The sequence below is a fragment of the Archocentrus centrarchus genome, unplaced genomic scaffold, assembly GCF_007364275.1.
Source record: "Archocentrus centrarchus isolate MPI-CPG fArcCen1 unplaced genomic scaffold, fArcCen1 scaffold_26_ctg1, whole genome shotgun sequence".
NCBI lineage: Eukaryota > Metazoa > Chordata > Actinopteri > Cichliformes > Cichlidae > Archocentrus > Archocentrus centrarchus.
The window spans coordinates 4,127,177-4,143,079 of record NW_022060256.1 but is presented as its reverse complement, the minus strand read 5'-3'; the positions used below and the strand labels follow the sequence as shown (position 1 = coordinate 4,143,079).

Genomic DNA, 15,903 nt, shown 5'->3' with positions numbered 1-15,903 from the left:
CTCTCACCCCCCTCAGCAGATGACCCCACGCCTGTTGTGATTTGGAACTAATTAAAATGAATTAAACTGAACTAAATTGAAACCCGAAGGCTCTGACTCCCATTCTACTTGTAGAAAATCTGGGAACCAAAATAAAACCTGCAGTCTGAGAAAAAAGTGCTCTAATGGGATAAAATGGTACTGTGAAGTTGATGGGGGGGGGGGGCTGATTATTCGCTGGTTTAAATTAGGGATGCGCCGATACGATATTCAGTATCGGTCCAATCCTGGCCTAAATTACTGGATCGGATATCGGAAAAAAATTAAAAATGCAATCCGATCCGATCCGACCCACATTAGTTGCATTACAGGTCTCCGTCGTCTTCTTCTTCTTGTGGGTTTGCGGTTGGAAAAAAAAACAGCTTAATTATTAATCGGTTAAATGATTTACAGGCTGACGTTGTGTTTCTACAGGAGACACATGTGTCCAGAACATCTGCGCACACACTCTCCTCTCCACAGTTCCCTCACATGTACTCAGCCTGCTACAACTCCAAACAAAGAGGTGTAGCCATATTGATTAACAAAAAGATAAACTGCATCATTAGAAATACTACATCAGACCCAGAAGGTAGATTTATAATACTCAATTTAACTATTCAAAATATAGATTTATGCATTGCTAGTATATATGGGCCAAATGTTGATGACCCCTCCTTCTTTCATACCTTCTTCACTTTGCTGTCCGATCACTCTGACACCACACTTATAATAGGAGGAGACTTCAACCTGGTACTTAATGCAGATATTGACAGGCTCAGTACAGCAGTGAGTCAGAGGAACTGGCAGTCTGCAGACATTCTTAAACAGTACATGAAGGATTTTGGTCTTTGCGATGCTTGGCGTTCACATCACCCCACTCTGAAAGATTATAGTTTCTTCTCACCAGTACACAAGTCTCACTCCCGCTTAGATTACTTTTTAGTTAGCAGCTCCATGATGATGGATATCACAGACACTCAGATTCACCCTATCACTATCAGTGATCATGCACCGGTGTCTATGTCTCTGACACAGAAAAGAGTCACACCACCAACCAGGAACTGGAGATTTAATACATCATTACTTAAAGAACAAGATTTCATTAATTATTTCAAAAAGGAGTGGTCAGCATATTTAGAAAATAATGATCAACCTGGAATATCACCATGTGTTCTTTGGGAAGCAGGAAAAGCAGTAATGAGGGGCAAAATAATATCTTACTGCTCGCATAAGAAAAATAAAGAAAAAGCACTTGTGTTAGAATTAGAACAGAAAATTAAATCTTTAGAAACTGCCTATGCTGCTTCACCACAAGAACATATAATTAACAACATGAGGAAACTAAAACTGGAGTTAAATGAAATAATTGATAAAAGGACACAATTCATGTTGCAGAGGTTGCGTTTAGAAAACTTCGAACATGGAAATAAATCTGGAAAATTTTTGGCTAACCAGTTAAAACTAAATAAAGAAAAAACAGCCATTTATTCTATTAAAGACTCAACTGGTAATATTACCCACGACCCACAACAAATAAATAACTCTTTTAGAGACTTCTATGAAGCCTTATACTCATCGCAGATTAATCCATCTGATGCTGAAATTGAAGAATATCTTAATAACATTAATCTACCTAAACTAAATGATGAACAGGCCGCGACTCTTGATTCGCCTCTTTCATCATCTGAATTTTACGAAGCAATACAGCATCTCCCAAATAATAAAGCCCCAGGCCCAGATGGTTTTCCAGCAGAGTTTTATAAAGAATTTTGGTCTGTGCTAAGACCCTCTTTTCTCAGAATGGTGGCTCAGATTCAGAGCAATCATGCGGTCTCTCCAAACATGAACTCTGCTAACATTAGTCTACTTCTTAAACCAGGCAAAGACCCCACACTCCCATCCAGCTACAGGCCAATCGCTCTGATTAATGTAGACCTTAAAATAATTTGCAAAGTCCTTGCCAGAAGGTTAGAAAAAATCACTCCATCTATTATACATCCAGACCAAACAGGTTTTATCAAGGGTCGGCACTCTGCCAATAATACACGCAGACTGATAAATATAATAGATTACTGTTCTATTAATAAATTAGAAACCACAGTTGTCTCTTTAGATGCAGAGAAGGCATTTGATAGGGTAAATTGGAAATTTCTGTTAGCAGTTCTACACAAATTTGGATTTGGTTCATCCTTCAAAAACTGGATCAGAACATTATACAGCTCTCCAAATGCACGTGTTAGAACAAATGATCTTATTTCCCAAAGCTTCAGTCTGCAGAGAGGCACCAGACAGGGCTGCCCACTTTCTCCTTCACTCTTTGTCATTTTCATTGAACCACTAGCAGCAACAATCCGACAAAATGTAGATATTAAAGGAATTCAAACAGAAAACACAGACCATAAGATAAGCCTTTATGCTGATGATGTATTACTTTTCCTTGAGAACTCACAAACTTCTCTTCTAAAAACAATCACACTTATAGATAAGTTCTCATCTATATCAGACTACTCCATCAATTGGAGTAAATCAAACGTTTTACCTCTAAATTGTAATTTTCAGAACACCACGACCACCTCACTACAATCTGGCAATATTAAATATTTAGGTGTTAATTTTTCCCCCAGGCTGTCAGACCTGGTACGGTTGAATCATATTCCTCTATTAAAAACAGTAGAGGATGATCTCACACGTCGGAACTCTCTACCTATATCTATCATGGGGAGAGTTGCCACAGTAAAAATGATGATTTTGCCTAAAATCAATTATTTGTTTTCACTGATCCCTAATAAACCTTCTGTTGCCTGGTTTAAATCTCTAGACTCAAACATTTCAAAATTTTTGTGGAAAAATAAAACCTCAAGAATAAGTTTAAAAACTTTACAAAAGCTAAAATGCAGTGGTGGTCTAGAACTCCCAAACTTTTATCACTATTTCTTAGCCAATAGATTACAGTATATTTCAAGATGGATCAAATCGAGCCCTTTAGACAGCCCATGGCTGGATTTAGAACAAACACTCTGTGGAAAAGTGAAAATCTCTGACTTACCTTTCATTAGCGTCAGTATTAAACATCATAGCGGTTTTAAAAGTCTTAACATAAACACCTCTCTGACAGCCTGGTGGGAATTCTTAAAGATAACAAAGTCTTCACTTATCCCATGTGAACTGACACCCATTTGGAATAATCCAGATATATGTCAGAAAAAAACAGTACTGAACTTCTCAACATGGCAAGAGAAAGGAATAAAGAACTTAGAACATGTTATTCACGATGGGACCTTTATTTCATTTGAAGAACTTATTTCCAAATATGAAATTAGCAATAGCAAATTTCTCGAATACCAGCAGTTGAGGTCTATCATACAGGCAAGGTTTAATTTAAATAATTTAAAATTAGAAACCCCTGTACTGGTAACAGAATTTCTAAATCTTTATACCCCTAAATTACTATCAAAAATATATAAGTTATTATTAAAAATTAATGATTCAATATCCCTCCCAACTACAAAATGGGAGCGAGATCTTTCCATTAACCCAGAGGAAAACTTCTGGACACAGATATGTTTAAACACTTTCAAAATGACTAAAAGTCCGAATTTACAACTTATACAATACAAAACTCTCCATAGAATACATTATACAGGACACAGGATGTTCCAAATGGGCCTCAGAGACACAAATATATGCACCCACTGTTCAGGCAACCATACTGAAAACTATATGCATGCAGTTTGGTCTTGTACACCTGTTCAGAGGTTCTGGCAGAGGATATGTGAGGAATTATCCACATGTTTTAATTGCGATATCCCAACATCACCAAAACTGTGCATTCTAGGTGATTTAAGTGAATTAAACATGGAAACAAATATATCACACATAGTTCTTACTACCTTATGCATCGCTAAGAAAACTATCCTCATGAATTGGAAATCAAAAAATGATTTATGCGTTACTCACTATAAGAATCTACTTTTAGACCACATTAGTCTGGAAAGAATGTCTGCCACCTCTAAAAATCAACTGGCAAAATTTGAATCTCTCTGGTCCCCACTGATCAGCTCCATCGCATGATGGGGGTGACGAGCTGTGGTCTAGTTTCATGGCGCACCCGGTAGGTGGCTGGGGGTGGGCCGGGGGGGCCTGGGTGTCTGATGGCTCTGGCCTGGAGGCGGTGGCTACCGTTTTGTGGTTTCTGTGTCCGGGCCCTGGTTGTTGGTGGTGGGGACTTGGATGGTGCTCTTATGGTCGTGGGGTGTGGGGCTCGGGGTCCCGTGGTGGCGGTGCTGGCCCCGTCCGGGTGGCCGGCTTCCTCTGTGGGGGCCGGGGTGCGGGGGTCGGGGCCCTGGTGCCCGGGGTTGCCCGTTTCCTGGCTGGGCCCCTCCCTGCGCTGGAGGGGTCTGTGCCCCCTTGGGCGCGCCGCCGTGTGGGGTGGGTTGGCTGTGTCGGGGTGTCTGGCTGGCATTCCGGGATTCTGGGTGCCCTCCCCCATGGGGTGGTGGGGCGCTCAGGTGAGGGAGCAGCAGTTGCCCCACACGGGGCCGGTTGGTTCTGACTCAGGACCACTGTGTGCGTGTGTGTGTATGTGTGAGTATGTATGTGGGGGTGTGTGTCTGTGTGTGTGTGCGTGTGTGTGCGTGCGTGTGTATGTGTGCGTACGTGCGTGTGTGTGTGTGTGCGATATTTGTTGTCCTTTGTATGCATGTGGGGTGTGTGTTGTGTCCTGTTTGCAGTGGGGGCAGTGGGTGCCGGCCTGGAGTACGGTGGCGTCCTGGGGGTGCGGTCACTTCAGGCCCTGGACCTGCCTTCCCTGGGCTGCGGGGGGGTGTAGGGAACTGGGGTGCCTAGTGAGCCAGTAGCTAGCTGGCTCTCTTCCTCCGGGGGGTAGTCCTCTGCCTCCCGGTCATATTTATCCTGGCCCCTCCCCTCCTCCCACTCAGTTTAACATCACATTATGCACACATAGGTTCTCGGGGGTGGGGGGCTCGTGCTGCAGTGAGTAGGGCCATCACCTCGGCTCTGCTCGCTGTGCTGCGTGATGTCCCACTCCTCCTTTTTTAATTGCATTATACAGCTCACAACACATCATAGTACATATAGGGCCTTGGGGGGCAGGTGTGTCACACAGTGGTTAGTGGGTGGCACTGCTGAGGTGGCCCCACTTGTCTGTTCACTGCTGCCTGCACCTCAATTTTATTTACATTTTAGACATTGAGGGCCTTGGGGGGACAGTGTGGATGGGCGCTGTTATTCAGTGCTCATATTACATCTGTCCCTCCAATTTTAAAAGCACTGTAGTTTTCACACAGCCATACACATTCTTCTCAGTACATACATTCACATCACCCCCCCAACACGCTGAGTGGGAGGAGGGGGCGGGCGGGCCTTCTCACACCCCGGTTCCATGCACCCCGCCTGGGATGGGGACTGGCTCATTGTTCGGGGCTGGGTTGGCTGCTTCCCTGGGTTGCCGCTGGCTTGGTGCTGGTACCCGCTCTCCCACATTAGGTGTCCATGTATGTTACATGTGCGTATGCATGAGTGTGTGACTGGTGCATGCGAATGTGCGTGCGTGTGTATGTGCGTGTGTGTACATGAGGGAATGACTGGTACGTGTGTGTGTGTGTGTACGTGCGTGCTTGTGAGAGTGTGTGTGTGTGGACAGCTGGGCCTGGGTTGGTGGCTTGCCAAGCCTTGGCACCGGTGGGACACGGAGGGTGGGAGTTACCCCTCCCTACCGCTCCACGCTGCTCCCCACTGGTCGTCACTGCCGCCCCTGGGGTGTGGGTGCCCGTGGGTCCCGGGATGTGTGGCCGGATGTCTCGGCATGGTTTTTGGCCTGCTCCCTTGGCGGCCGTGACCTGGGGGTGGCTTGGGCCTCTTTGGCGCGTGGGGGGGCTCTGCCGGGTGTCGGGCTGCTCTCGGGCGCTTGGGGCCTCGGGGGCCGCATGCCTGGCTCGTGCTGGGGGTGCCGGCCTGCCGGGGGGGGTGGGCTGCCCGTCGTCTCTGGCTCTCTGGACTCTAGCCCCTGGATTGTGGGGGTTCCGTCTGTAGCCTCCCTCCTTCCTCTTCTGGGGAGTGTACGCGGTTGCCATCGGGATGTGTGGCCCCAAGTCTTCTGAGCTCCTGTGCTGTGGATGGCCTGGGTCCCCTGGGTCCTTCCCTATCTGCCTCTGGATCGCGGGGGGCATGGTTGCAGTTTCTCGCCCTCATTATCGAATACACTGCATGACAAAGGCGCATACACACACATTACTACAAACAATAAACTTGTGTGTGTGTGTTTGTGTGTGTGTGTATATGTAGGTGCATATGGGTGTGTGTATGGATGTGTGTGTGTGTGTGTGTGTGTGTGTGTGTGAGTATATCAACCCCTTTTATTTTTTTTATTTTTTTATTTTTTTTCTATCTCCTTTCTTCCTTTTCTCCCCCCCCCCCCCCCCCCCCCCTTTTCTCCCCCCCACCTCTTGTTCTTGCCCCTTCCTTGTTGCCTGTCAGACTTGGCATGAATAACTAAATAAAAAGATAAATAAATAAAAATAAAATTGCAAACATTAACAAGAAGAGCCTATAGGAAACATATAGAGCTGTTCTTGTCAAAGCAAATATGTTTGGTACATCAGTGCATTCGGATCATCATTCCGATTGTGAAAGATGCCAGACATGACAGGCTAAAAAAAAAAAAAAAAAAAAAAAAAATTAGGGATGCGCCGATACGATATTCAGTATCGGTCCGATCCTGGCCTAAATTACTGGATCGGATATCGGAAAAAAATTAAAAATGCAATCCGATCCGATCCGACCCACATTAGTTGCATTACAGGTCTCCGTCGTCTTCTTCTTCTTGTGGGTTTGCGGTTGGAAAAAAAACAGCTTAAAGCTGCATTACCACCACCTACTGGAATGGAGTGGGGATCAGGAAACAACCCCCTCAGTTCTCCGTCGCTGCGATGGATTCTCTTTAACACCGAGTGGATCATCGCTGACATGTTTTTCCATGCCTCCACCGCTCTCTGCGTGTTCGTGTGTTGTGCTTGCTGTGCTGAGGTTATTTTTTTCTCTACTTCAGCTCCTGGACATACTGCTAGCGAGCTAGTAATCGTCCAGAGAATAAAAAATGTAAAAACACCAGCTCAAAACTATAAATGAGAGCATAACACCAGCTTTATCACAGTGATCAGTGTGTTGTTATTCAGTAACTTCCAGTAATTTTTACCTGCAAATCCACAAAATGCAAAGTGTTGAATGTTCATTATAGTCATTGTAGGTGAGGAGATCTTTTCTGTGAATGAGGCATGCAGGGCAGACTTGAAAAGTTGAACTTTTAGTGACCAACAAAAGCATCTTGTGATGGATTAGGGGGTGTCCAGTCTGGGCCCAGCAGAAATCAGTGTTTACTGTACATAAATCATTTTTATCTGTTTAATCCTGGAATATATATCTCATTTTCATGTACGAGAAACACAATCTAATTTTAGGGGCAGAGACAAGATTCCCCCAATTAATGTGAGAAAAGGAAGTGGTTAACAGCTAAGGTCCTCAGAGGCATGCTGCGTTGCCAAAGTCAGTTTTTTTCTGTTCCTGATTCCAGGCAGATTGAACCTATTGTGAAGTACTAATACTTAATCTGTTCCAGTCCAAATTTCCAACAGCTACAGTTTACAGAACTGTCCAGTCATCAGTTTTAAGTCCACATGTCTCATGTATTCAGAGCATTTGGGAACTGCATTACTCCTACAGAAAGGCACTTGAAGTGATGATGCACCGGCTTGCTGATTGTTTTCTGTGCATATTTGTTACACCTGCTGTAACTGTTCTTTCTCCTGCATTTAGTCATTTCATGGTTATGAAACCTTTGATGGATGAACCCATTAATTCAAAACAAAAATATTCTGTCCATGGTTGAATGTTTTTCTGTAATTACAATGCTTTGATTTTGATGTTTTTAGTTTTTCTAGCCTTCACCAACATTTCCCTTAGTATAAAACTTCGGTGTGTAGGTGTGTGTCTAACCTTTGTCAGCTACTTTCAGTACTGATATTTATTCTCTCTTTCACTCTGATTGATCTTTCAGCGTTAACTTCAATAGTTACTTCCTCCAAACCAGCAACATGTTTATTAGATCCCATTCCTACTAGACTGTTCAAACAAGTCTTTCCAATTATTGATGCTTCAATCTTAAAAGTGATCAATCTGTCTTTATTAGCTGGCTATGTACCACAGGCCTTCAAGGTGGCTGTAATTAAACCTCTACTTAAAAAGCCATCACTGACCCAGCTGTCTTAGCTAATTATAGGCCAATCTCCAACCTTCCTTTTCTCTCAAAGACTCTTGAAAGAGTAGTTGTAAAACAGCTAACTGATCATCTGCAGAGGAACGGTTTATTTGAAGAGTTTCAGTCAGGTTTCAGAATTCATCACAGTACAGAAACAGCATAAGTGAAGGTTACAAATGATCTTCTTACAGCCTCTGACAGTGGACTCATCTCTGTTCTTGTCCTGTTGGACCTCAGTGCAGCTTTGATACTGTTGACCATAACATTTTATTACAGAGATTAGAGCTTGCTATAGGTATTAAAGGTACTGCACTGCAGTGGTTTGAATCATATTTATCTCATAGACTCCAATTTGTTCATGTAAATGGGGAGTCTTCTTCACACACTAAGGTTAATTATGGCGTTCCACAGGGTTCTGTGCTAGGACCAATTCTATTTACATTATACACTGCGTGGCCAAAAAAAAAAAAAAAGCCGCCACCTGGATTTAACTAAACAAATAGGTACGAGCCTCCTATTGGATAATTACTGCATGGGCTGGCAACAAGTTATTTAACCCCAACTGGTGCAATGAGTTGCTTCTCATTTCTTAAACAACCATGTCGAAAGACAACATGGCGTGGTCGTAGAAAAGAGTTCAGTCTGTTTGAGAAGGGTCAAATCATTGGCATGCTGCAGAGAAAACATCTGAGGAGATTACAGAAACTCCTAAAATTGGGTTAAGAACTGTCCAACGCATTATTAAAAACTGGAAGGATAATGGGGACCCATCGTCTGCGAGGAAGAAATGTGGCTGGAAAAAAATCCTGAATGATCTTGATCGGCAATACCTTAAACATTTGGTGAAATCAAATCAAAGAACAGTAGCACTCAGGGCTATGTTTAATAGTTAAAGTAAGAGCATTTCCACATGCACAATGCAACTCAAGGGATTGGGACTGAACAGCTGTGTAGCCTTAAGAAAACCACTAATCAGTGAGGCTAACCGGAAAAAAAGGCTTCAGTTTGCTAGAAAGCATAAAGATTGGACTCTGAAGCAATGGAAGAAGGTCATGTGGTCTGATGAGTCCAGATTTACCTGTTCCAGAGTGATGGATGCATCAGGGTAAGAAGAGAGGCAGGTGAATTGATGCTCCCATCATGCCGAGTGCCTACTGTACAAGCCTGTGGGGGCAGTGCTGTGATCTGGGGTTGCTGCAGTTGGTCAGGTCTAGGTTCAGCAGCATTATGTGCTCAAAGAATGAGGTCAGCTGACTACCTGAATATACTGAATGACCAGGTTATTCTATCAATGGATTTTGATCAATGAGCTCAGCTGGGGGAGGTTTCTAACTCTGATCACAGCACTATGGCACGGGCATATTCCAAGATGACAATTCCAGGATTCATCGGACTTGAATTGTGAAAGAGTGGTTCTGGGAGCATGAGACATCATTTTCACACATGGATTGGCCTCCACAGAGTCCAGACCTCAACCCCATTGAGAATCTTTGGGATGTGTTGGAGAAGGCTTTGAGCAGTGGTCAGAATCTGCCATCATCACTGCAAGATCTTGGTGAAAAATTAATGCAACACTAGATGGTAATAAATCTTGTGACATTGCAGAAGCTTATCGAAACAATGCCACAGTGAATGTGTGCTGTCTTCAAAGCTAAAGGCGGTCCAACAAAATATTAGTGTGTGACCTTTTTTTGGTGGCAGCTTTTTTTTTGGCCAGGTAGTGTACGTGCTTCCCTTAGGCAGTATTATTAGAAAGCATTGCATCAATTTTCATTGTTATGCAGATGATACTCAGCTTTACCTATCAATGAAGCCAGATGACACACATCAATTAGTTAAACTGCAGGAATGTCTTAAAGACATAAAGGCCTGGATGACCTCTAATTTCCTGCTTCTAAATTCAGATCAAATTGAAATTCTTGTACTCGGCCCCATTTATTACTTCTAGGCTGGACTATTGTAATTCATTATTATCAGGCTGTCCTAAAAGCTCCCTGAAAAGCCTTCAGCTGATCCAAAATGCTGCAGCTAGAGTACTGACAGGGACTAGAAAGAGAGAGCAGATTTCTCCCATATTGGCTTTTCTTCATTGGCTCCCTGTTAAATCTAGAATAGAATTTAAAATCCTTCTCCTCACCTACAAGGTCTTGAATAATCAGGTCCCATCTTATCTCAAAGACCTCATAGTACCATATCACCCCAACAGAGCACTTCGCTCTCAGACTGCTGGCTTCCTTGTGGTTCCTAGGATACTTAAGAGTAGAATGGGAGGCAGAGCCTTCAGCTTTCAGGCCCCTCTTCTGTGTAACCAGCTCCCAGCTTGGATTCAGGAGACAGACACCCTCTCTATTTTTAAGATTAGGCTTAAAACTTTCCTTTATGATCAAGCTTATAGTTAGTGCTGGATCAGGTGACCCTGAACCATCCCTTAGTTATGCTGCTATAGGCCTAGGCTGCTGGGGGGGGGGGGGGGGGGGGTGTCCCATAATGCACTGTTTCTTTTCATTCACCTTATTTACTCTGTTTATACCCCCTCTGCATTTAATCATTAGTTATTATTAATCTCTCTTCCACAGCATGTCTTTTGTCCTGTCTCTCTCTCCCCCCTCAGCAGATGACCCCCCCTCCCTGAGTCTGGTTCTGATGGAGGTTTCTTCCTGTTAAAGGGAGTTTTTCCTTCCCACTGTCACCAAGTGCTGCTCATAGGGGGTCGTTTTGACTGTTGGGTTTTCTCTGTATTATTGTAGGGTCTTTACCCACAATACAAAGCACCTTGAGGCGACAGTTTGTTGTGATTTGGCGCTATATAAATAACACTGAACTGAATTGGATCCGCGTTGGTGTAACCAAATGGCCTTCACAGTCAGCAGATCTCAGTCCAATAGAGCCCCTTTGGGAGATCATGTATAGCTGGCATATCTGCAGCCACTGTGTCCATGTCAATATGAAATATTTGAGGAATGTTTCCAGCACCTTGTTAAATCTATGCCACATAAAAGGCAGTTTTGAAGAAACCAGGGATCCAACTCAGTATTAGAAATGTGTAGCTGATGAAGTTTGGTATTAATTGTACTCTGTATTTAAGTTATTTATAATTATCCATCCACAGCATTATTCTGTAGGTGCTGATGAAATAGATACATTTATCTCAGTCAGCAGAAAACACCAGAAACTTACCACAAAGTTTCCTACACTTACTTCCTTTTTTTCAGCTTTATAAAGCAGCACTTGGCTCCATTCAGCCTCAGACTCACTCTCACATCCTCACTGGTCCTCAAAGATCAAAACAGCTACCACGAAGATGAACAGACCACTGCTCCTCCTGGCTGCTCTGACTTTCTGCTGCTGCATCACCTCTCTGCATGGTAAGAAAATATTACTGATTTCAACCAAATTTGATACATTTTAATCTCTTGAATGAGGGCGTGCAAGTGGAAAAATACCTCAAACATACCATTTTATCTTGAGGTGATTATTTTATTCACATATCCCAGGTTTTAACATCAATGCGTGCCGCTGCAAATCGACGACCCTGAGACAGGTTCCTCCTCAGATGGTCAGGAAGATTGAGGTGACTCCTCTTTCGGTACACTGCCGCCGGACTGAAATCATGTGAGTATTCACCGCTGATTTGGAGCACCGCAGTAATTCCCAAACAGGGATAAAGTATAACGTGTATTTCACTATTATCCTGCACTGAAATCTTTATTTTACTGGATCGCAATAAAAAAAAACTTTTGATAGAAATGTAAAGGAAACTTATAAAAAGACATCAATTTGAAATACTTAGTACATTTACTTAAAATTCTATTCAAAGTAGTACTTTTATCTTTGAGAAATACTCTATTTATTTTGTTTTTTTAGCTACAAAGCTACAGCTAGAATATTAGTACACTTTAGCATAATAATTCACATGTGCTGGATTAATCTAACTTTCCTAAAGTGTGTAGTCTTTATAATAGTGAGTTAATTACAGACATCATGCATTTTCTAAAATGCTGCACTAATTTTTAAACTTTTAGACTCAGAAAAAGAAAATTCTGCATTAACTGTGCACATGGTGATAAAGCCCACTGCACTCACAGGTTACTGTATTATACTTGCACTGGTCTGATGTCACAGTGATGATGCAAGTTTGAAGTGTCCACAGACCCTAAACTCAGAGCAAAAGTGAAAGTTGTGCTTCATTTCTTACTTTTATTTCTGCTCCAGCTTTCATTGTGTGTGTGTGTGTGTGTGTGTGTGTGTGTGTTTCTCCATTATTACATCATCTTTTGAATCTCCCACTTCTCTCACAGAATCACCATGAGGACTGGCAATAAGATTTGTATCAATCCAGAGGCCAAGTGGTTCCCAGGCCTGCTCAACACTCTGCAAAAGTAAGAACCGATAACACTTCTGGCTTCATTTCCCAACAGATACGAACATTTCATTGAACAAACATTATTAGATTTTACCAAACGTGCTGAAAAAATCTGAATCCTGTCAACTGAGTATGGGCACTTAGATAATTTTCCAGCTTAAAAAAAACACATTTTCAGGGAAAATCTTGGTGTTAAGATTATAAATGATAAAGCAAATACAATAACGCACACACTAGTAGATAATGAAACTAATATTTCAGGTGCGGTCATGAACAAAATTGCCGTTGAATGCCGAGTTTGGTGGTGGTGGTCAGGGAGATGTGTCATGATTATAGAAGCAGAATTTAGATGCTGCATTTTTCTGTCTCAGCTCCCTGAAACAAGCATGAGTAGTTTTCCTGCTCCTGTGCGCTCACTCGTATTTTGTTGTGTCTAAAGGAAGGGCTGTGCCAAACAAGGGCCTACGTCCTGTATTCACCGTCGGTTGTTGTGATAATGGTAATAAAATGAACTGTTTCACTAAAATCATATTAGTTGTCCCTGATCACCACACAACACTGGGTTACATATCTGTTATTGCTGTTTTTAAATTTCTTATGATCTATTCTGATTATTGACTCCATCCTTTTTTTTATTACAGGAAACAGGCCTCCTCAACCTTTCAGCCACCCACTGCTTCCACACCCAACTTCTGATCACATGTTCAGATGCCTTTCATCAAGCTATGAATCACCTGGGAAAAAATGACCCACCTTCCTTTTTGTTATTGTATTCAGCTCTTTGCAGTTTTTCTCTGGTGTTCTAAAACAAACCTGAATGTGATGTTACGCCTGAAATTCTGATAGCATTCATAAATGCATTTAAACTAGGTTACCTTACTATTACTATTACCTTACTAGGGTCCTTACCCACAATATGAAGAACCTTGAGGCGACTGTTGTGATTTGGTGATATATAAATAAAACTGAATTGAATTGATTGCGTTGCAGATTTTTCACTGACTGGTTTAAGATTGGTATTAAGAAAATGAGGTTAAAGGATGCATTTGTTTGTGACAGTCTGCAGGTTTCGGTTGATTAGCAGTTGATTTCATGTGTAAATAAACTCGGGTCTGCAGCAGAAATGTGTTAAAGATGAAGCTGTCTTCTCCTGAGAAGACAGCTTCTCCTGATGTGACCCAATTCCAATTTTTTGTGAAATCTGATTTTTTTTTTTTGCCTGATCATTTGCATTTCCAAATACATGTGACTTGGATGTTATCTGTGTGTGAACAGCAGACGAACCTGAAAGTGTCCTGCATGTGCAGTAGAGGAAGCAATAATGTCACACATAGCAAGTGTGCTCAGTGTTTACGGAAGTAAGTTTGTTTTCCTTCCTGCATCCGCGTAACGGGATGCAGAATAGTGACGTTTGTCAAGCATCAATGACGTGCAGGTCGGATAAATGCGACCTGGCCGTACAGACACAGGTCTAATTTGAAAAGATCGGATACGTATCGGATTTAGGACCACATATCCAAGTGGCCTGGGTCGCATTTGAAAAAAATCATATCTGTGTTGTTCAGACTCTCGCATGAGGGCAAAAAAAAAAAAAAAAATCGGAATTGGGTCACTTCAGGCTGCAGTGTGAATGTAGCTTTATTCAGTTAATCCCCGATAAAAGATGAGACACCTTTGCACTTCAGCTCTCCTGAAGACTTCTCCTCAAATAAAATTAAATCAGGTCATTTTAAAGATGCCAAAGCCCCCAGCTGACCTTTATTCTTTTCTCCAGCAGACTGACGGAGACATGACTTTAGGAAAGAGATGAAGAGTCATGCCTCCCACTCGATCCCTTCAGAGTCACCTGATTTTTTTATGTAAAAATAACTTCATTTAACGAAAGCATGAAAATTCTACCTTTATATTGTGAATATTCCCTCAAAGTTCACAGGGTTGCATCCAGATTTAATTTTTTTTTCCCCAGCATTTTTTTGTTAAAACATGACTGTATTGGAAATATACAGAGAATAAGACCTTATAGACACTAAATGGATCATTCAGCAGCTGACTCTGAGGGCATCGGGGGACTTTTCTCAGATTTTCTCAGATTTTGAGGGACGATGTGCCAGTTTATATGGATTAAATCAAAGCTGCAGAAAAGATGAAACCTCCAGATGGAAAGTGTTTGTGGACAGAAAGCTCTCATTAACACGTTTAAATCATCTTTGTCTAACACGCTTTACTGACCAAACCTTTCGGTATCTTCAGAATCGTGTTTGATCCGATCTCCACCTAAGAGTGAACCTACGAACACGTCCGGATCCATTAATCCGGTTGGTTCAGAGGTCAGGACACAGGGGAACCTTCCAAAGTAAATGTCATTGGTTTGAAGTTATTTACGGTCACTTGCACGTCATAACAAAAGGACAACAACCTTAAGCAGAAGGCTCCCATCTTTGCGTGGCTTTAATGACCCATGGTGACCCCGCCTGCGATGATGGGACCCACATCAACAAGGTTTTCACCAGCTTTGGTGCTTCAATGGATGAAACAAATACTTCTATAGTTTGGTCGCAGTTAGGATGCTCCTCAGCTAAAGAGCATGTCTTACTCTCATGCTGGTTGGGCTGGGACACTACACAATGAGAGCTTTTTGCACAAACAAATCTGCAAATACGTGCTAAATCTAAATGCACTTAAGAGACTTCAGTGCTTCTTTTCTACAGTCTGTATCTGACAAAACTAAAATAAATTCTGGGCTTTTGTTGTCTAGAAGCTGGTGTTTGGACTTTCAGGAGCATCCTCTGGGTCAGTTGTGTTCATTTTGGGAACAATAGGATTAATAGGAACATCTTTATGTTGTACTGAACACATGGAAGTAAAGGAGACTTTAGTGCTGTACTTTTCATATATTTCAGAGTACTTAGAATTGTTGGGCTCTCTCTCTATAAACTATACTATAACCACCTTGAGATGAGTTGTTGTGAAATGGAGCTATTTAAATAAAGTAATGTAAACGTAAACCCAGTTAAACCCAAAATATCCAAAAACTCACTGGGACGAGCAGGTTCTGGTGCAGGCTGTTTATTAGACAGTTACACAGAACACAGAAAAAAACCAGGATACAGACAGTAACATAGTTGAGACTAAGATATACACACACAGAAGAGAAGAAGAACAGGGAAACACAGAGACAGAGAAAGATGCAGAAACAGGAAGAAAAAAAAAAGAGGACAGAAAAGAGAAAAGTCAGAAGTGAGACGTT

The 15,903-nt window shown here is 42.3% G+C and overlaps 1 protein-coding gene across 2 annotated transcripts; it reads left to right on the top strand.

Annotated features, from left to right (window-relative positions):
• Positions 1-11,541: 11,541 nt before the first annotated feature.
• Positions 11,542-13,581, top strand: LOC115776096 (C-X-C motif chemokine 13-like). 2 transcript variants are annotated; one of them, XM_030723723.1, is made up of 5 exons: positions 11,542-11,658; positions 11,788-11,905; positions 12,592-12,672; positions 13,096-13,155; positions 13,298-13,581. In XM_030723723.1, exons 1-4 carry the CDS (start codon positions 11,595-11,597, stop codon positions 13,148-13,150), a joined length of 318 nt encoding a protein of 105 aa, XP_030579583.1. In that variant the 5' UTR covers positions 11,542-11,594; the 3' UTR covers positions 13,151-13,155; positions 13,298-13,581. The 2 variants fall into 2 exon arrangements, with proteins under 2 accessions (XP_030579583.1, XP_030579584.1); XM_030723724.1 differs by lacking the exon at positions 13,096-13,155.
• The last annotated feature ends 2,322 nt before the right edge of the window (positions 13,582-15,903 follow it).